Consider the following 20,977-nt stretch of genomic DNA (forward strand, 5'->3'; position numbering starts at 1 on the left):
TTACAGTTGATAAAATACAGTTGTCTTTATTAAATAAAGTAAGACACATCGACATGGCTCACTTGCAGTCACTCTCACCAGAACAAAGGAAGATACTACACTTGCGCGTGTGCATACAGACAAGGACAACCCTCCTCCCCACCACACTGAGGATAAATAAGGCACAACTTTTCACAAATCTGTGCAGTAGAAGTGCATCTACTAGAAGAACTTGTATTATTAGTATTTATAGTACAAGTAGTATTGATGGTAGTGGCTTGTTCTACACCAGACCATTGGGGTTCAGTATAGCTCCCAGACAATATTTGCCCCCATTCTCTGCACTGTTACCGAAACGGAAAGGCCACGTTTGAATGTCCGCAGCAGCCCTGTGGCTGGCCCAAGATTAACATTCTCCACTACCTATCCATTACATTATAGCATATAAACTGACAAGTCGTAGGCGTGATCTTGGCCTTCACTGTAGCCCCCTGACCAATCTCATAGTGTTTCACATGTCAGCAGAAGTTTACAGCACTGTGATTCTGTCATACTGTAGCTCTCTCTCTCTCTCTCTCTCTCTCTCTCTCTCTCTCTCTCTCTCTCTCTCTCTCTCTCTCTCTCTCTCTCTCTCTCTGTGTCTGTGTCTCTCTGTGTCTGTGTCTCTCTGTCTCTCTGTCTCTCTGTCTCTCTGTCTCTCTCTCTCTCTCTCTCTGTCTGTCTCTCTGGCATTCAATTCCTCTGTACTTACACCAGTTGGATTCATTCAGAAATACTGTCATTTAGACTATGTGCACTGCAACAATTAATGGCACTGCAGTCCACTTTATAATTTAGATAGTAACATACAATAAATAAAACACTCTAATAAATAAATAATAATTTAATCTGGCAGTTTTTTACCCAGATGTCTTCATTTTCAAATTACAGTCTGCAATCCATAAGTTTCATTTCCTACCAGGACTTGAACCCGGATCTCCCGTGTGGGAGATCAAAGTTGTACCGTTAAGTTGGAATCCCTGATTGGCCAGGAGAGATGTCAACAAGTAGGTGTCCTACCGGACACCTTAGATATGTAGGGAGTCCACCTCTAATCACTGCAGGTATTGAATTAACATACTCTACCATACAGAGTGGTTAAAACAACATTTTATTCATTCAAATAAGTTCCAGGTTGCAGCTTTAAGTAGCAATGTCTGTGCAAGTCAGTCCCTGTGTAAATATAGCATCGGTCTCGTGTTCTCTGCTACTTCACTCTGCCATCCCAGTCCTCTCTTCTATCTCGCTGGAGTTTCTTTCCGAAGAGATCCAAAGTTAGTCTGGCACAATTACTCCAATCTATGTCGTCCTCTGTCAGACCTGAGTGACCAGAGGCTCTGGTCTGGGGAAGTAGTTCACCCCTCTCTGATCCACATGAGCATGCCCCGCTTGCAGCTCAGACAGGAAGTTCTCGTTCAGTGGGCTGCAGACGCTCACGTTGCTGCTCATATAAAGTGGCGGGAAATCGTTCACGCCCCCGGGTGGGGACGCGTCGTCGTCCCCACCATCCTCGCCCTCACCCTCCACAGCGTCCTCCTCCTCGTCCACGTCCGTGTCCTCTTCCCAGAGAGACGTGGGGACGTGGGTATATTCAGAAGTCTCCGCAGGAAGCATCCCGCGGTGGTAGAAGTAGCTGAAGTTTGACACAATAACAGGCACGGGTAGGGAGATGGTGAGCACGCCGGCAATGGCGCACATGGAGCCCACCAGCTTCCCGCCGACCGTCTCAGGGTACATGTCGCCGTAGCCCACTGTCGTCATGGAGACCACCGCCCACCAGAACGCCTCTGGGATGCTGGTGAAGGACGTGGTAGGGTTGTCCACCTCGGCAAAGTAGGCTGCGCTGGAGAAGATGATGACTCCAATGAAGAGGAAGAAGATGAGCAGGGCGAGCTCTCGCAGGCTGGCCTTGAGTGTCTGGCCCAGGATCTGGAGACCCTTGGAGTGACGCGAGAGCTTGAAGATCCTGAACACCCTCACCAGCCTAATGACCCTGATCAGGGCCAGGTAGGCGGATGGTGGGGCATCATGGTCTTTATTGATCTCCGTGGCAATCGTGACAAAGTAGGGAATGATGGCGAATAAGTCGATGGTGTTCATCATGTCTTTGAAGAACACTACCTTGCTGGGCGAGGAGAGTAATCGCATGCCGAGCTCAAAGGAGAACCAGATAATACAGATGGTCTCCACTATGAAGAAAGGGTCTTCGAAGGGGGCATAAGGAGGAAAGACCCTGATGGTTTCGTTAGCTATGGTGGGGTGCGGTATGGTGTAGGGTGCCTGGAATGGACAGGAGAGAAAAAAAGAGTGGTTACAGTTGTGCTCAGACATGAACAAACTTCTCTTACACAGATGCAACTCACTTTCTACTATCATCTTCTGTCATGAATCTAGCCCATAGGAGTGAGAAAGATAAATGCATGGTGAAATAATCAACAGCTCTATGGTGAATAAGGTTAGAGGAGCCCTAAGGCAAGTGAAAACATGGAGAGAGTAAACAAGTTAGTGTGGGTGGTAAGTGAGAAGATATCATCATTAGAAAAGTGGTTGAGTTTGTCCTCAGCACATTCAGAGCATGTGTCTGTCATCACATTCTTATTGGGATTGTGAGATCTTTGATATCGTATTCCCCCTCTCTCACTCTCTCTTGCTCTCTCTCTCCACACACGCTCGTCTTTCCTACACTCACCCTCTCTATTTTTCTTCACAGAATCTTATATGAATCTGTTAGTCTATATTTAAACACGTACAAAAAAACATTACGAGCATGTGACCCTGCCTTAGGTTACAGACATACACTGATATGGCTGATGAATGTGATTTCACACTAGTAGCCTACACACTGTTGTTTAATATAAGCAGTGGTGGAAGAAGTACTGTTTTTATTTAAATAAAAGTAGCAATACCACAAGAAATACCACTAGAAATACTCTCTTACAAGTAAAAGTCCTGTATTCAAAATGTTACAAAAGGATTGGCATCAAAAAAGTAAAAGTTCTCAGATTTGTCAAACGTTTTCGAAAATAGTCGATCTACAAACTGTACAGTACTTGAGCAAATGTACTTTCCACCACTGAATATAAGCCATATCAAACATTACATTCTTATAAATATTGCTGCTTGTTTGATGTAAAGGATTGTTTTAAGCTAAGCTGTTACAACATGCTGGCCATACCATGTTCTTAAGATTAATTCTCTCTTCCTTTCAAAATTGTGTTTGTTCGGTCTTAAATCTCTGTGTTGTATTTGTTTTGTTTCTATCACTCTCACTGTCTGTGCATTATGTACATACAGCAGACCTGATCTGCTAACAATGTATGTTCTCCTCTCTCACTAAGAGACATCTCCTGCTTGAAAGACACTTGTAAAAAACACTGGCATAAGAGGCTCATTCATCTCTTGTCACAGAATTATGCAATTTTTGCATCATGATCTGTCATCAGCATTGTCAACCATGTTGAAATCGTACATTATCTCAATCATCTGTGAGTGAGTGAGTGAGTGAGTGAGTGAGTGAGTGAGTGAGTGAGTGAGTGAGTGAGTGAGTGAGTGAGTGAGTGAGTGAGTGCATGAGTAAGTGAGTAAGTGAGTGAGTGAGTGAGTGAGTGAGTGAGTGAGTGAGTGAGTGAGTGAGTGAGTGAGTGCATTTGTGTTTGTTTGTGTTTGTTTATGTTGCATCCAAGGTGTTAAATGCTCTCTTCATGAGAGTGAGTCTATGTATGGGAGTTCTCGATGTTTGAAGGTGGCAGTGTAGGGCGTAAACCCAGTAAGTGCTGCATCTCAGCGTAATGCTGCACGGGTGTCCCAAACCAAAGCCGCAGTGTCCCCATGCAACTAAATGTGCGCCGCTAATTTCATTTTGCGACAGTCATCAAAAAGGTGATCTGTAAGTGTCTTTCCATGCCACTTTCTCGGTGCATGAGTCACCGTGCTTATTAATACAGACATTCGTTTATGTGTTGATGTGCTCTTAGGGTTGTCCTTCCTCTATATATAGCTCCTTAGATCTCCAAGGGGTAACGTGAGACAAGCTCTTCTCCTTCCCTTGCCTTCACACTTCTGTCCACCTAAGTCTCGACTCTACGTTCTGTCACGTTTCTTGGTTCAACCATCTCTACCTCTCCAGTCCAACACAAAACAACACACATTTGCTGGGTCTTATGGTGATCCTTACAGCTCAGTGGTAGACAAATAGACCTGAACATAACACCACCACCACCACTGTATAATGTTCTTCAAACAAAACTCAAACCAGCTGCTCTTGTTACATCTGCTTTCTGAACCCCTCTCTTGCTTCTCTCTCCTCTCACGCCCCCACTCCTCTTCAATAACCATCTTGCTTTCTTTTTCTCTCATCTTCCGTGTTTTGCTGCTGTCTTTCCACAGCGGATTAACTGCCCCCCTCATTCTTGACGTGCCTTCCACGTAAATCTCAACTGTATCAGATTTAACGACAAGTCTAAAATAATCTCTCATAACTTCCATCTCCTTTTCACTGCATCGATTCCCGTAGCCTCTCCTTTCATACTGAGCTTGTTGACATAAACCGTTACCCCTTAACCCCCCTTCCCGGCTTTAAGTACTACTATAATGTGCCTTTGTTCCCTTGCCCTCATGCATTGTATTGTATGTCTTGCCTTATGTGAAATTGGACTCAAGGTGAATTCTTACGTTTAACCCTGTGCAAATAGAGCATATTTAGTCAGATGGCATTTCCTTTTGACAAGGTGACACCTGTCAGCACCTGTCATGCTTCCATTTGCCTCATCAGTTCCTTGCTGTGTTAACCCCTGTTCTCTTGGCACTCTATCACCTGCCCTCTCATGCCTTCATGTTTTCACTCATTGTCACCGACGGTCATTCAGTGATGCATTGTTTGGTCATTGATTATCCCATTTCTACCACCCCCTCCCATCCGGTACCCACCAACCACACACCGCTCCCTCTCACCTCTCTCCTTTCCTTATCAGCCCTGAAATCGGGCATTGTCTCCATGCAGAAGATAAGGATGGACACCACAATGATCATGACGCTGATGATGGCAACGATGCGTGCTCCGTGGGAGGACTCTGGGTGCTCAAACAGCATCCAGACGCGTCGCTGTATGTTGTTAGTAGGCAGCGCCTCCTCCTCCTCCTTGCCAAAGCCTTCGTCTGCCTTGAAGCGTTCCAGGATCTCCTCCCCGACCTCATAGAACTTTAACTCATCCAAGAACATGTCCAGGGGCACGCTGGCTGGCCTCCGCAGCCGCCCGCCAGACTGGTAGAAGTACAGGATGGCGTCAAAGCAGACGCGGCTCCGGTCCAGGAAGAGCTCGTTCCGCAAGGGGTCAAAGTAGCGCAGCCTCCGCTGGGGGTCGCCCAGCAGGGAGTCGGGGAACTGAGCAAGGGTGCGGAGCTGAGTCTCATAACGCATCCCTGACACGTTGATGGCCAGACGCTCCGTCAGGGTCCAGCCACTCTTCCACGGGCGACGGCCCACCCTCTTATGGCCTCTCTCCTTTTCACTGCTCTCCTTCTCTCCCTTCTCTGCCTTGTTTTGGTTCTCCTTGTTGTGCTTGTCTTTTGTCTCCGCTTCTCCTCCTTCACCTTCTCCTCCGTTGTCATGATTCTCCATCCCTCAGTCCTACTGTTTTGCTTGATGTTGTACTTGTCAGCTGCTTGTCTCTGGGGAGGATGAAAATGGAAAACATCAACTTTAACATGTAATAAAGCCATGAAATAACATGAAGTTTGAAGAGGAAAAACAAACAAATGCAAAGATCACTGATGTACAGTATGTGCACAGTCATGTCTAACAAAGTCTCTAAATTAATTGCACATCTTTGTGAATATTATACTGTACATTATATATTATATAGAATCTCACCTGAATGTTCTTTGTAGATTCAACCAATCAATGTTCTGGAAATCATAAAATGAAATAATCTTCAATTTGATGACGCTTAACATAGTAGGAGTGATGAATGAATATCCATGACTAAAGCTATTCAATAACTAGATGTATTAAAATGACAGTTATTAAGTGGATGCACGTAAGTGACGTTAGATTGTTCTGAAATCCATGTGATTGATCTGTTACAACATAGTAATGTAAATTCAGTGCCACTCAAAAGTTAATCTAGCGCTGGTTCCCAGACCACTCATCCAGACATCATCATGCAAATAATCTCCCTGCAGTATCAGCTTCATGCTTGTTAACATCGCATAGGTTACTAGCATGTACAGCAAATCCACTTCCTACTACAGTGCATGCCAGACTGCTGATATAATTTACTATAGAAGCCGACCTCTCACCCCTCTGCTACCGTCCCTCCAGGTGCCTGTCTGCTTGTGTGTGCCTTCTACACTGTTTGTCTATTCCTTCTTTCATCTCTCTCTCTCTCTCAGACACAAACCCCCACCCCCCCCATCCGTTCCTTCATTGCACCCTTCCCGTCCCATGCCATCTTCATGTGCCAACTTTGGGAGGGGACGGGCAAGCACCATGGCTCCCTCAGGGTCAGCGTTAATCTGTCTCCTGGTTCCCCACCCTGGGTGAAGTTAAGATAGCTAAGCTTGTTTGTAGGTCACTATCTGCAGTCTCCCTCGCTTGCTCTCGCTCACGCTCTCTCACGCTCACGGAGTCTCCGGGGAATGCTGTCAGGTCGAAATTCAATCTTCAACTCTCTGCTATCCAAGTGCAGCCTCGCACCCCCTACCCCACCCCTAACAACCTTCCCACCCTAAAATGTCAACCTCCTATACCCCCCTGCCCCAATAATCCCTTTTAGACACGTAGTAAATACATGGAGCAGCTACTGTACTTAGAGTAGACAACAGTGACCCACAGATGTGCAATGCAGTGGTGAACAACACTGCAATGGGACAAACATGTCACTTTTCAGTATTAAAAGGCATAAAGTTACATGCACTTCTGTCTTGTCCTCTCTCTCTTTGACATTTAATAGTCATATACCGTAATTGATCTATTGATCTATTTTATTCTGGATTATTTCAAACTAGCCCATTCTGATGCTCTTTTCTTTTATTTTTTAAGGCAATCAACCTATCAGGCTAATAAAAAGTAAGGGTGAGGGGCAGTGAGAATAAGTAGCCTAATGCAGTGGTTCCCAAACTTTTTTAGCCCAAGACCCAAAAGAGAAATCAGATGTTTGGCCGGGACTCAAACTAGTGAAAATAGCAGATCTACAAGCTCACAACGCGTCGCTTCGCGCCACGTTGTGAGCTTGTAGATCGACTATTTTCACTACTTCTTAAAAATGTGTTTTCTAGTTTATAGAATTTCTTACATTTTCTTTTATTAATTCATGACATTTAAAACGATGAAAGATTTAGCTTTTTTTAAAAACGTTTTTGAAACTGTTTTGAAATAATAATTAAAAACAAAATATAGGAAACAAAATATGAAGGGATAGTTACTTGTGACCCATAAAAGCAGTAATGGATATTACAATGAATTATTTAACAATACACAAACATAAAACAAATATCTGTGTTCAAGAAAACTACAACTCCCACAAGGTCATGCATGATTTTGGGGAACTTTGAACTTAAAGGAATAAAATGAAAGATAAATAAACTGTGATGACAGACACCGCGTGCACGCCTCCTTTTTATCACATGAACTGAAAAAGGAAGCGTCAAGCGTGTCTTTTGAGGAAACAGGAGTGCGTAAAACTTTACGCAAATAGCTTTGCCTGCAGCCAGGGCTCGACAAACAAGTGCAACAGGTCGCGTGACTTCCCACATCAGGCATTTTGCGTCCTACGAGCGGGTTGACAGCCAAATCATTGAGTTTCTCTGCCAGCATCATAATGTCTGTCAGTTCACTGCGGTACCATGACAAAGTTGCCATTGTCACTGGAGGATCGAAAGGAATTGGCAAGGGCATTGTGCAAGTGTTTGGTAGGATATGTATATTATTCTCTTTGCACTTTGCAGTTGGTTATAGTCAGTTTGTGATGATCATCACAGGAAGGATGCACTAACAATTTCGCTCACATTTTTCAGTGGAGAATGGAGCCAAAGTAGTATTTTGTGCAAGAGGAGGTTGGTAAAATGTTTTATTACTTCTTGCCTTAAAAAATCCTTGCCTACATGCCTACCACACAAATGAATATCCCCAAAAACATGCTATATATCATATTAATTTCTTGTATTAAAACGGAAAGAGCACTAATGGGAATTGCTATAGTTAGTCTATATTATACTATAATTAATATTATTGTTGTTAACATTATGAATGTTTTCAGCTGCATCAGGTGAAGCTCTAGAGGTGGAGCTCAACAAGGCAGGTCCGGGGTCATGCAAATTTGTGAGTTGTGACATGAGCAAAGAGGACGACATCAAGGTAAAGTGATACATAGCTAGCTTGCTGTGGTATTTCCTAGTCTAGTGATGGTACATGATCACAAGACTGGCTTGGATTCTATCCAATTCTTCATCTGACCAAGGCCAATAAACATAAACAACTTTGTATGACAATTTTGGTTGCAGCTTTCGTTGTGGAATTATGCAGAATAATTAAATATTCACCTTTTATGTTTGTGGTTTCCATCTCCCCAAGCACCCATGGCTGGTGAAAGGGGCACATTATGAATATCATAAGAATTATGGTAGAATTACACTGTGTATTGTTATTATGTTCACATTTGGCCTTAATTATATATTTTGACCATCTGAATATCAAATAGTCAAGATGCCATGGCTCTAAGGAAAGCAAGGAAAAAGCATAGCTATATACAAAGATTATGGAGGAACTACTTCTGTCACAGGACCTGTACCCAAAACAATAAATACCAGGCCTGTGCCATGGCCTATTCAGACGGTCGGATCATAACATCAGGCCAAAGGTGAACAACATAACAATATAAGGTATAATTCTACCATAATTCTTCCACAGGTATCTCGCACATACAGTAGTACTGCCACAGATTAACCCACGCTGCTCAGTGTCCTTTGCGAATATGACAACACTCCCATGTTTTGTGAGCTTCTGTTTGTTCACCTGGATTATAGTTCATGCTTTGCATTGTGCCTTTGACTATGATGAATTGCCTAACCGGTTTCTGTGCCCACTTCTTTCCAGTGCATTTGAATTAAAGAGTAAATATCTCTCCCCAGAAACTCATTGCAGTGACTGTTGAGCATTATGGACAAATAGACTGCTTGGTTAACAATGCTGGGTGGCGTGAGTATCTTATCTTTTTCTCTGAGGAGAATAGATGATGTTGTGTAGGAACATGTCTATGGTACTTAACTTATAGTTTTGCCTGTTTCTCCCCCTCAGATCCACCTCATAAGCCTACTGATGAGACCACTGCAGATGAATTTAGAGATCTGTTGAATCTGAATCTCATCAGCTACTTCTTGGCTTCTAAAGTATATATACATAATTATTCTAATATATTAAGACAGCGTACCTGTATATGCATGCCCAAATCAATACACTAAGACAAAAAAGCATTAAAAAGAACACACACACACACACACACACACACACACACACACACACACACACACACACACACACACACACACACACACACACACACACACACACACACACACACACACACACACACACACACACACACACACACACACACACACAGACACACACGCACACAAACAATGTTTCAATTACTTTTCCTCCGTATTCCCCCAGTTTGCTTTGCCTTACCTGCGACAGCGTCAAGGAAGCATCATCAATGTGTCCAGTCTAGTGGGCACCATTGGTCAGAAAGATGCTGCACCTTATGTGGCCACTAAGGTGAGTTACAGGACCAGACAAGAAATGCCCAGATCTAATTCTCTGTTGTCAGACTCCATAGGAAAAAATTGCCCTGTTGTGTGAATGTTTTTCCACAAGGGGGCGATAAATGCCATGACAAGAGCAATGGCTGTGGATGAGAGCCAATACAAAGTGAGAGTTAATAGGTGAGCCAAACAGGTTTTCTCACATACTGTAGTGCGATTTAAAGTTTCCTGTTTTACAGAATGGGATATAAACAAAGCCATTTAACTAGCTATTTTGCTATTTCAATAAATATCATTGTATTCTATTTGACTTTCATTGCAGCCTCTCCCCAGGTAATGTTCTGACACCTCTGTGGGAAGAATTAGCTGGACAGACGACAGATGCTGCTGCAGCCATAAAAGCAGGAGAGAATTGTCAGGCAAGTGTTCAAGGAGAATGAGCTAAGATACATATTTGGTCACTGCACAGATCTAGAGAGTTGGGAACAGTATAGGATTAGGTCTCAAAATGTTGGGGAATTGTCAAAAATCTGGAAAGGTATTGCTCATTCCTTAGGGCATCATCCTATAATTCTACAAAGGTGTGTGTGTGTGTGTGTGTGTGTGTGTGTGTGTGTGTGTGTGTGTGTGTGTGTGTGTGTGTGTGTGTGTGTGTGTGTGTGTGTGTGTGTGTGTGTGTGTGTGTGTGTGTGTGTGTGTGTGTGTGTGTGTGTGTGTGTGTGTGTGTGTGTGTGTGTGTGTGTGTGTGTGTGTGCGCTCTTCCCGGTTCTCCTCAGTGACTGGAGCAATTGATCTGCATTTGCACACGCGTGCGTGCGTGTGCGTGTGTGTGTGTGTGTGTGTGTGTGCGCGCGTGCGTGCGCTCTTCCCGGTTCTCCTCAGTGACTGGAGCAATTGATCTGCATTTGCACACAGCCATTGCCCATTACCATGTGCACGGAACACCGGAGCCCGTTTTTCGCTTTCCCCAAATGTCAGCTGTTTATTAGCGTTTTTATGTTCGCTGCCTCCCGGGTTGCCAAATCATGTGCGTGAAACAAGCGCCGGTGTTGCCACATCCTCGAAACAAGCGGACCATAACGCACTTTAGGTGCTCATATCCCTGCCCTAACGGGTATGGTCTAGTCTCATGTAATTGTATGTCCACCACTGTCATTCCATGAGGTATCGTCTTCCCATATGACTGATAAAGTCAGTGGTAGGAAAAATACTCAAATTCCTCGCACAAAAATGTCAATACCATAATGGAATAATGCTCAATTAAAAGTAAATGTTGTGCATTAAAAAGTTTACTTAATTCTTCTACTACCACCACTATTTATAGAGTACATAAAGCTGAAGAAAATCAAATCCAACAAACAGAACAAAAACACGTGTGTAAAACAGTATGTGTGCAAAACAAACAAAACTTTTAAGTGTACATGCTGGCAAAATTACATACTATCATCAGACTTAATGAAGGTTTTATACAAAACAAAGTGTAGTGAGAAATAAAACTTTAAGAAAATCAAACCATTCAATCTATGGAAATGCCTTTTGATGTAATTAAATTAGACACCTCAGGCTGAGCACACCCTGCCCCTAGTCCCAGAATATTTGCCACCCCGAAGGCAGCGCATAATGAACTGTGATGATGCAAAAATGTTATGGCAGGCCATTGAATGGAAAAGGGAATTTGATCCTACCCTGCATCAAGCAAGGCCATCGGAAACTGAAACAGGAGCATATGCAAGGGCTGCTCAATCCTTTGCTGGCGAAATAATAAACTCACTGAGCACAGCAGAATATGAGCGTGCCATTTCTTTGGTGAGCCAATCATATCAAATAACATATGTGATTAACAACCGAGTGAAGCCAGATAAAGGAACTGTACCTGATGGAATAAGTCCAGATGTGTTTCTGCCTGTGTCATGGACAACATTCAAGTGTACAGTATATAATTGTTCAACTCCGTCATTGTGGCTACTTACCATTGAACTGTGCCTCAGCTAGAATATTACTTATAGAATAATAGAATAACTCTACCTTGGAGGACATTTTAGTGAATATGTCATGAAAGCGAAACAAAGTTCATGGTGATTATACGCTCAGATTAAGATTGTCAGCTAATTTGACCTTGGTTCTTTAATAGTTAGGCACTTATACAATTTCACCTACGTTGTCGTTGGTGCTATTGTATCTTCACTGCTGGTAGAAGTGTCCTGACCTAACTGAAAATGCATGTGGAGGAGAAAGTGAAGCACTTAAATAAACAGATTCTATTCGTTGTTACTGTACCAACTACGGTGCCCCATTCAGTGTGATTATGAAACTACAGTATTTGAAGCTGTCTTCTCGTCCAACCATCCTGTATGGATGTTCCTACACATGGCTGTGGTAAAGAACCACTCTGGACGGCATTGGCTCAGGAGGTAGAGCGGCCGCTTGGGAAACATAAGGTTCCTGGTTCGATCCCCGTCGTCTCCCCCTGGGTTAGTGTCGAGGTGTTCTTGAGCAAGACAGTGAACCCGATGAGCAGGTTGGTGCCTTGCATGGTTTCCTCTGCCATTGGTGTGTGAATGTGTGGGTCAATTGTAAAGCACTTTGAATAAAGGCACTATATAAAACAAAAACAAAAAAACAAGGCCATTACAACATGAGCAGTGTTGGGCTCGTTACTCAAAAAAGTGATTTATTACTCCCTGCCAACAGTAATTAGTTTCACTACTTGTTATATTTATTTTCAAAAATCCTCAATATTGATTTAACTCTGAAGAGTGTACACATGGAATGGGTCCTCCAGCAGTGGCGTTTTGTGGATTCTAACGTTGACCGGGCCAGAACCGGTTTGACGGCTAAACTGGTTTTTAATGGCCACTCATTAACAATTCGGCCGAATGCAAATGAGCCCCATTTGAAAACAAACGCGACTTTCTGTGGTCGGCTACAACAGAATAGGGTGAGGGGCTGCTAATGTTGATTTTTAGTTTTTTTCCCCTGGATCTTGCCCCTACACAGGGACAAGCTGGGTTTACAGACCGGGCCATGGCCTCGTTGGCCCCAATGACGATACGCGCCTGTCCTCCAGGCTATAAGATATAAAACCGCCACTGGGCTGTCCCTCCCGCGTTTGGAAACAATAATGATATTTTGTGCGTGAAACATTTGACAGTATTTCCTGATAAGAGGAAATACTGTCTGGATTAAATGTGTTGTGATGCCATTTGGGACATCAGTGTTCTGACATTGGAAAGGCATCCCTGTGGGATATGGGAACATAACAGTTGTGAGAGCAACAGATTAACAGCCAAATCATTATAATCATGTGACATACTGGGTGCGTTCGGATATATAGCACTGAGCGCACTGGCCAATACAAACTAATACGTGAGTGCACTCCCGGTGCGCAGTTCCATCAGGGGGTGTGAAAAAGTTACTTTTTGTTTAATAATAATATTATTATACACAATACAGCCCAACACTTAACATGAGGACATGGACATGGTATTTATGGTGATCCTTTGTAATGTGTACTTAAAATGACCAAACAGAAGAACCACATCATGGACTCAAACCTAGAACAAGTGAGGGAGGTGATGGATCATATTGGCGCCTATCGAGCAGAGATGATGAAAAGAGTGCAGTTAAAGCCTCACGCACTATGTGACTTTCTTTTAATCTGTATGGTAGAGTATGTTAGTATATAACTTATACAATAGGGGTGGTTGTATTTTGTCTCCCTTCTATTGAGATCTTTAGATTGTGTCAAAGGTCATGTCTCACCTAGACACAGTGTCTGACACAAATGTTGACCCCTGAGCAAGCAGGCAGGCTCTATTGGCTCAATGGTAAAAATGTCAGCACTTAAGCAGGTAACCAGGTAACCAGGTTGAGAATTATTTTTAAAAAGATTCCGCCTTTCATCATACAGGCTGTGGAATGAACTATACTGGACTATACTAACTATCTGCTATAGAATGTTAAACACAGAGTTCTCTTCAAACCAGTCCTTGTTGGGACTGGTCATTTAACTTTGCAGGGTGTGTAATGTTGGCTCGAGAGTAGAGTCTCAACTTGCACTTCATTATTCATTGCACAAGGGTTGATGAAGGCCCTTGTTCTATTTACAGGAATGTTTTGTGGATTTGAAGTCTAGGGCTCATTTGAAGGGGAAAAAACCCACCATCTAATTATTCAAATACTTTCTGTTGATCTTAAGAATAATAGAGGGGCATGAAGTTGGCAAGTTGCTCTGAATGTTATTTCTATATCTTCAAAAAATGTCTTGCCTTCTGTATTCCATGTTGGATTCAATCAACTAATCAACTAGGCTTCTAGGCTAAGATTCGATCAACTAATCAACTAGGCTAACACAAATTAGTTAGGCAAGGCTGGGTAAAGCACACAACAGAATTATCCTAAAACTGCTATAATTTGTGTCAGTAGTTTGAGAACACAACAAACAGTTAATTACTGTGTCATGTCTATTTCAGATAACGACCTTTGTTCACTTCATATATTGTTCTTAACTCTGATTAATTCTATATTACATGCTCACTTAGTGTTTTGTAAATGGTATGCTTGATACGGTACAAGTTGGATGTTTTTACCTGATGGAGCTCTAAAACAGTGTCCCAAACGCTGGACTAGCAAGTAAATATCCCTTTTTTCCGTTTCTAAATTCTATTTTTTTTTTTATGATTAGACAAAATCTAACATTTTCAGAAATAAGAAAAATGTCACATTTTTCAAAAGAACTTCATAAACAAAAAAAAAAGAATAATACAACTTTTAAGAAAATAGTGAAAATAGCAGATCTACAAGCTCACAATGCATTGCATCATGATGTGTTGTTAGCTTGTAGGTTGCTATTTTCATTAGTTTGGGTCCTGGGGAGACATCAAATTTCTGCAAAGTTCTGCTCTAGAACAGTGGTTCTCAAAGTCGATTCCAGGGACTCTCTGAGATCCTTTAGGGGGGGGGTCAAAATTTACCCTTACAAGTCTGTGACTCTGACAGTATACAAATGGGACCAAATGGACCCGTAAGTTTGATTTTTTTTTTAGAAGACCCCCATAGAAGATTTGTTCAGATTTGTCAACATTTTACAAAAATAGCAGATCTACAAGCTCAACACTTCGCAGCTTGTAGATGTGCTATTTTCTAATAGCCGATCTAGCTTGATGTTAGCCTGTTAATCATCTATTAAAAAAAATAGGGCTTAAGTGTGAAGTGTTAAAAACTGTTAATGATTTTGGCTGAGGACCCCCTGGAACCCCCTCAAGGACCCCTGGGGGTCCCCGGATCCCACTTAGAGAACCAGTGCACTAAGAAGTATGTTTGTACTGGTCATTTCCCTCAAACAGCTGATGGGTCGGATGGGGACGGAAGCTGAAATGGGGCTGGCTGCCTTATTTCTTGCTGCTGATGCAACCTTCTGCACTGGGATCGACATGCTGATGAGTGGAGGAGCTGAGCTCAACTATGCTTTCAAGAGTCAGATCCCATCATCATAACTACCTGCCTGGACCTCTTCAGTGACCAAAGACAGAATGGAAATTATTTTGCTTAACATGTAATTCATTTTAACTGACTGCTTAGTTTAATAAGGAATAGCTATTCAAGTCAATATTGTTTTCATTTGTTTAATATATACTCAGGAATGATGATAATAAAAAACATGCCTAAGAGTGGGACCTAAAGTGTACTCTTATTATGAAATAAAGGTTAATTTCATATTTCAATACATTTTAGTAGCACATGTTTATTTGTTTTGCTGTGTGTTGGTTGGTAGACATGATACTGTAAGGTCCTCCTTTTGGCACTGTCACACTCACACCAACTAAATATTTATACATCTGCCACCACTCCCCACTGACAGTCCAATGGCCTGTTTGAACTCAACTAACCTCCTTTTTCTGTCCAATCACATGGCAGACATCTGTCACGCCTACCAATTACTTCCGTATGAAGTCTTTACAGACACCGTGTGGCTCAGTATTTAGACAACATTTTTTGGCGTTATTGTCAATCATATTAATTTGAATCATTATGCAAATGTATAGAACTATAAAGCATAAGAGAAAAACAAAAGGGTAATCTAACGTGAGCTGAAGAGCAATATTACATTATTTTCTCAGTGCAATTTAAACATATTTGGAAATGTAAACGGGTTAATGTAAAATAAAGAATGATCCCTAAAACAGTCAATTGTGATAAGAAACACGTCATTGTTTTGGGCTTTAAGGATGTAATTCAAGCAGCTTTCACGTGGAAAATTGAACAGAACTGTCAAACCGGAACTGATATGTCAATGTGTTCCCACACGAGCAGATTTAGCATTCATTACATTCAGGGTTGCCATGTCCGCTTATTATAAGCGACTTTTTGGCTTGTTTTTCTGTAAAGTCGCCTGTAAATATTGGTTGTTGCAGGTTGCAGTTTTTGAGTGGTGCCAACCACTCCAAGGACTGACTTTGTGTGTGTGTCTGTCCGTCCGGGTGTCCGTATGTTTGAGCACGGCCTCAACAGCTGCAGCTGATTGCAACACAAAGATGCAACCAGTTACACTAATTAAACACAAACAGGGGTGAAGGCACCACTCACTTACACTGGGTGTGATTTTTTTTGGGCAAGTGTAGTTGCTTATTTGGGCTTGTTTCTAAAGTGTATTTCCTTATTTGGGCTTGTTTCCTAAATGTCGTTTAAACCAGTGGTTCTCAAACATTTTCATGTCATGGACCCCCAAATTGATATGTATTTGTCTGCGGACCCCCATACCAGATTTGTGTTGTTAAAATAGTTGAATTTTTTATCAAAATGTAATACCTTGAGGATTCTTACAGGGGCCCTCATCCAAGGTCATTTCGACTATGCGTGCTTCTCACGGTATCACAACAACACACCACTAAGGCCTTAAAAATAAGGCTCCAGACATCCCAAAACAAACTGGTAAGGGTAAGGCTACTTCTTGGCCTAAAACATACAACCCCTGCTCATTTTCCTATGGGTTGGATGGCTCAGGGTTGAGGACAGAGTACGGCAACTTGCAATGGGCCTGGTCTACGAGATACACCACAACATTAAGATACCCGTGTACTTGTCAAAGTACTTCAAAAACGTAAATGAAGTCCACAATCACAACACCAGAGGCAGCTCCACAGATCATGTTCAACCCGGATTTGGCACAAACAAAGGAATGAGCTCTTTCTCATGCTATGCAACAAAAATGTGGAATGCCCTACCAAAAGGAGTAAAGGAGTGCAAAACCCTACTCACTTTCAAATCTGCCCTAAAAAAACACCTTCAGGAGACTGCAATTCCAAACTGGCCCCTGTCAAAGTCCTAACCAACCCCCCTCCTCTTGCCAGTAACCTGTAAGCTGACTGTATGACGTTCTGCATACTAGTGTATATCTGTCTGTTTTCTTAAATGTCATCATGATTTCAGTACGTGGGGATCTCATTTTAAATAAGCCTGTGCTTTTATGAGCGATACATCTTAGAGGACCTTGTATTGCGATTTGTACTTCCATGTACTGTTTCCATGTCTTTTCTAAATAAAGTATTCAACCAATCAAAACTCATGTAGCCTAGTAGTCGCTTATTTTGGGCTTGTTTTCACAGACCTGGTTGCTTATTCCTCTCACAAAACCTGGCAACACTAATTCATTACACAGCAGCAATGGCAGCCATCAGAACGGTGAGTCCCGAGTCCAAAGATCGCTGTTTTATCTCTCAATAATATTGTCTGTTTCTTTCCCAGGACGGTTTCCATCAATGAGTAACTAAAGGAATGACCTATTAGTCAGCAGATAATAGCCAGATGATTGATATTTGGTTGATTGCTTTTTACTGACAGGGCAGCCCGTCAAGACTCAAAGGAAGGAAAGGGAAGAAACGTTTTTTCTTTCTGGTTAGATGTCTTATGAAATAGTTAATTAACCGTTACATTGATTATTCACACTCCCTTATGGTTTTAAAGCCCGGCGCACATTTTTATTACGTTTGTCTTATTGCATAATACGTGGATTATATACTGTAGATGGTGTCACATTGGGTGTTAAATATTAAGCCGAAATGTTATGCTTTAATAATATTTTGTAAATGTTTAGTTATGGTCGTTGCTAGGGAACAGCTTGGGTCCAACTTTATTTCATGTCTCCTACTGATATATTCACGACGTTATTATTACACCTTAATAGTGGATATTTGTTTCGGGGGGGGGGTGTACACGCCCTCCACTGTCTTAAGGTGAAGTTGTGAAAACACCAAGTGTTGTTACATTCACTGATATCAATCCATTTGTCCTGTTGATTGTGTACACTGATAAAATCCTCATGGTTAATTTAACTCTGAGAGTGTAATGTAACCAAACAGTCTGGATGAAACACAGAGCATTTTAACACATGAGCCACCTGGGCTACTTTATCATGATGCTTGTTGTCACTGTGCTGTCACTGATCAGACCTGCTGTCATGTGTGCTTGTGTGGTGCTATTTAAAGCTCGCCCCCTTGGATGCATTTGTCTCTTTGAGCCCACACACACAAACACACAAACTGGCTTGGTGGGACATGCAAATGAATAAAATGTCACCTTGGCTGAAAGGCATAGCCTACTTTCCCCACTGTGGTGCAAAGCCTATTGCATAATGTCTGGATATGCAGTAGTTACACACTTACTTTGCCATGATTTCCCATATTTTGAACTTTGTCTTCTGTTCTTGTATAGGCACTTCATGGACGGATTGTTCAGGCCCTCCCCTTCTCCTTGGGGTCACTGCGGTTTGCCAGCTCCTTTAAGGTAATTTAAAAACAAAACAAAGCAAACATCTCTTGACTGGCCCTGGCTAGTGGCCACCCAATGGAATTTATTACCGGCCTGAGTGTGGTTTTTAGCACAGCCTACGCTTTTGTGTCTTTATGACAGGAAGGAAGGTCGTAACAAACACATGACATTATTGTTGTTTTCTCACTTAACCCTTAAGAGCTTGAGGCCGATTCTACAAATGCCTTCTAATCAGTAGTTCTCACACTTTCAAGATTAAAAAAAATGTTCAAGAATAGCAGATGTACAAGCTCGCAGCGCGCCACAAAGTGACGCGCTGTGAGCTTGTATATCTGCTATTTTTGAGTAGCCAACGCAAAAATCTAAAATGACACATATGCTTACCCGGTTGGATGTTGAGAGTTTGAAAAGTATTTGTAAAGTCATGTTTCAGGCCTACAGTATATACAATTGTGACCGTTCTCTTCCCCTTCCCTCTTTCCCTTTGTGTACGTTGTCATTTAATTAACTTTAATTTAAAAGAAACGATAATGATTGAACCGATTACTCTGTGGTTTGACTGGCTTTTCGTGATGTAAAATCAATTCTCGTCACAAGCATGCTGTCAGAGTCCATTTCAAACTTAAAGCATGCACCATCAATAATGAAGAAAATCACTATATTCGTTGCTTGCTCTCTTCCCGTGCTTGTCTTTCTCTGGGACCTTTTCTTTCTCCCCGTGTCGTCAATACACCTCAGGCGGCAGACCTCACTATTGAGCGGAACACAAACTGTGCGCCTAAACCTGACTCCTCCAGCCTGGTGTTCGGCAAACACTTCTCTGACCACATGCTGACCATCTACTGGTCAGAAAAGCAGGGCTGGGAGGTGCCTCAGATAAAGCCCTTTCAGAACCTGTCCTTACACCCTGCCACCTCCTGCCTGCACTACTCCATAGAGGTGAGACCCCAAGCAAACAGTAGGCCTGTCACAATTATTACATTATCGTCTAATCGCAAGTATTTGAGATAATCACAATTATTTTGCCATAATCATCATAATCATTTCCATGATAAAAGGTTCCTATTTTCAAGCTTTTTTTTTTTTTTTTGTAAATAGCCGAACTACAAGCTCAAAACACGTCACAATGCGATGCGGTGTGAGCTTGTAGATTGGCTATTTACACTATTCATGTGTTTTTATATATTATATAAAGTTATTAATTAGGTCAGTCATTTCTTTGTATATTTAGGTTATGTGTCATATTTGCCATGTGCAACTTCAAAGCCTATAAAGCCAAACAGAAATGTAATTTTCAACGACCAAAACACAATTAAATCATTAATCGCAATTATTTGAGTGACAATTAATCGTCATGTAAAATGTCATAATCGTGACAGCCCTAGCATACACTTTGGCTTGACACACACTTTGGCACACATTGTTGCTCTTACACAGTGAAAATCCTCAGTATTAATTTATCTATTTGTAACTCTGGGAGTGTAAATGGACCCTTTTCGGGTATATTTAGTAAAATTTTTACCCTCTCAGAGTTAAATTAACACAGAGGATTTTACTGGGGCGGCAGTGGCACAGGAGGTTGAGCGGCTGCTTTGGAATCATCCTGGTTCGATCTCCAGCTCCCCCTGTGTTAGTGTCGAAGTGTCCATGAGCAAGACACTGGACCCCCAAAATGCTTTCGACGAGCAGGTTGGTGTCTTGCATGTGTCTGCCGTCGATGTGTGTTTGAATGGGTGAATGTAATGCACATTGTAAAGCACTTTGAATAAAGATGCTATATAAATGCACCATTCACCATTTACTGTGTGTTGGTAGTGGTTGTCAGCTCTCCAGTGATAATCCATTATCCATACATCCATACTGTGTCAGTATGAAATCAGTCTGTAATCTGTCATTCATTCATTCCTGACTGTCAGCTCTTTGAAGGCATGAAGGCATTCCGTGGGGTTGACAACCACATCCGTCTGTACAGGCCCATGTTGAACATGGAGAGGATGCATCGCAGTGCAGACCGGAGCTGCCTCCCTGTAAGCATTCAACCTCTTGTTCCCCTGTTAATGACGGCTCACACCAAACTCAATTTGTTGTAAAACCATAAATATCTGATAACAGTAATTGACAGCCAAAGAGTTTCAGTCAATCCAAAATCAGATGTGCACCATTTGAGATCACTGACACATTCTCTTAGAAAGTGTTTACCAGTGAATATATCAGGCAACATAAGCCTCTAAAGGTGTGTTCACACAGGAGGTGAATATATTTTTTTCATGCAGCATGATTACATACAAAGTCAATGCAAAGACACAAATAGACACAAGTTTGCACCGGCAACAACTTCAGCAAAACATTCGCGTCACAACAGCCAATCATAGTGCATTTTTAGATACAGTGAATTCTAATTGATTTTGACACAACAATGATGAAACTGCATC

The 20,977-nt window shown here is 42.1% G+C and overlaps 2 protein-coding genes across 5 annotated transcripts in view; one reads left to right on the forward strand and one right to left on the reverse strand.

Annotated features, from left to right (window-relative positions):
- kcna7 (potassium voltage-gated channel, shaker-related subfamily, member 7) lies at positions 1-9,131 on the reverse strand. Of its 3 annotated transcripts, none has more exons than XM_080447678.1 (4): positions 8,556-9,131; positions 5,887-5,921; positions 4,969-5,684; positions 1-2,298 (listed from the first exon to the last, which is right to left on the reverse strand). In XM_080447678.1, exons 3-4 carry the CDS (start codon positions 5,632-5,634, stop codon positions 1,333-1,335), a joined length of 1,632 nt encoding a protein of 543 aa, XP_080303804.1. In that variant the 5' UTR covers positions 5,635-5,684; positions 5,887-5,921; positions 8,556-9,131; the 3' UTR covers positions 1-1,332. The 3 variants fall into 3 exon arrangements, with proteins under 3 accessions (XP_080303804.1, XP_080303802.1, XP_080303803.1); XM_080447676.1 differs by lacking the exon at positions 8,556-9,131 and adding an exon at positions 6,315-6,407; XM_080447677.1 differs by lacking the exon at positions 8,556-9,131 and adding an exon at positions 6,308-6,360.
- Positions 7,686-20,977, forward strand: part of LOC308099098 (branched-chain-amino-acid aminotransferase, cytosolic-like) — a 21,342-nt gene continuing 8,050 nt past the window's right edge. Inside the window, exons 1-11 of one of the 2 annotated variants that reach the window (XM_080447690.1) lie at positions 7,686-7,925; positions 8,031-8,069; positions 8,273-8,370; positions 9,144-9,210; positions 9,310-9,401; positions 9,688-9,792; positions 9,892-9,959; positions 10,102-10,198; positions 18,489-18,560; positions 19,284-19,484; positions 20,462-20,572. In XM_080447690.1, coding sequence (XP_080303816.1) covers positions 7,835-7,925; positions 8,031-8,069; positions 8,273-8,370; positions 9,144-9,210; positions 9,310-9,401; positions 9,688-9,792; positions 9,892-9,959; positions 10,102-10,198; positions 18,489-18,560; positions 19,284-19,484; positions 20,462-20,572 — 1,041 coding nt within the window. In that variant the 5' untranslated portion in view covers positions 7,686-7,834. Of the gene's footprint in view, positions 7,926-8,030; positions 8,070-8,272; positions 8,371-9,143; positions 9,211-9,309; positions 9,402-9,687; positions 9,793-9,891; positions 9,960-10,101; positions 10,199-17,429; positions 17,460-18,488; positions 18,561-19,283; positions 19,485-20,461; positions 20,573-20,977 lie in introns of those variants that run through there. The other variant, XM_080447689.1, reaches the window with a different exon arrangement.

This window comes from Gymnoscopelus braueri (assembly GCF_963280865.1).
Source record: "Gymnoscopelus braueri genome assembly, chromosome: 13".
NCBI classification, from domain to species: Eukaryota; Metazoa; Chordata; class Actinopteri; order Myctophiformes; family Myctophidae; genus Gymnoscopelus; species Gymnoscopelus braueri.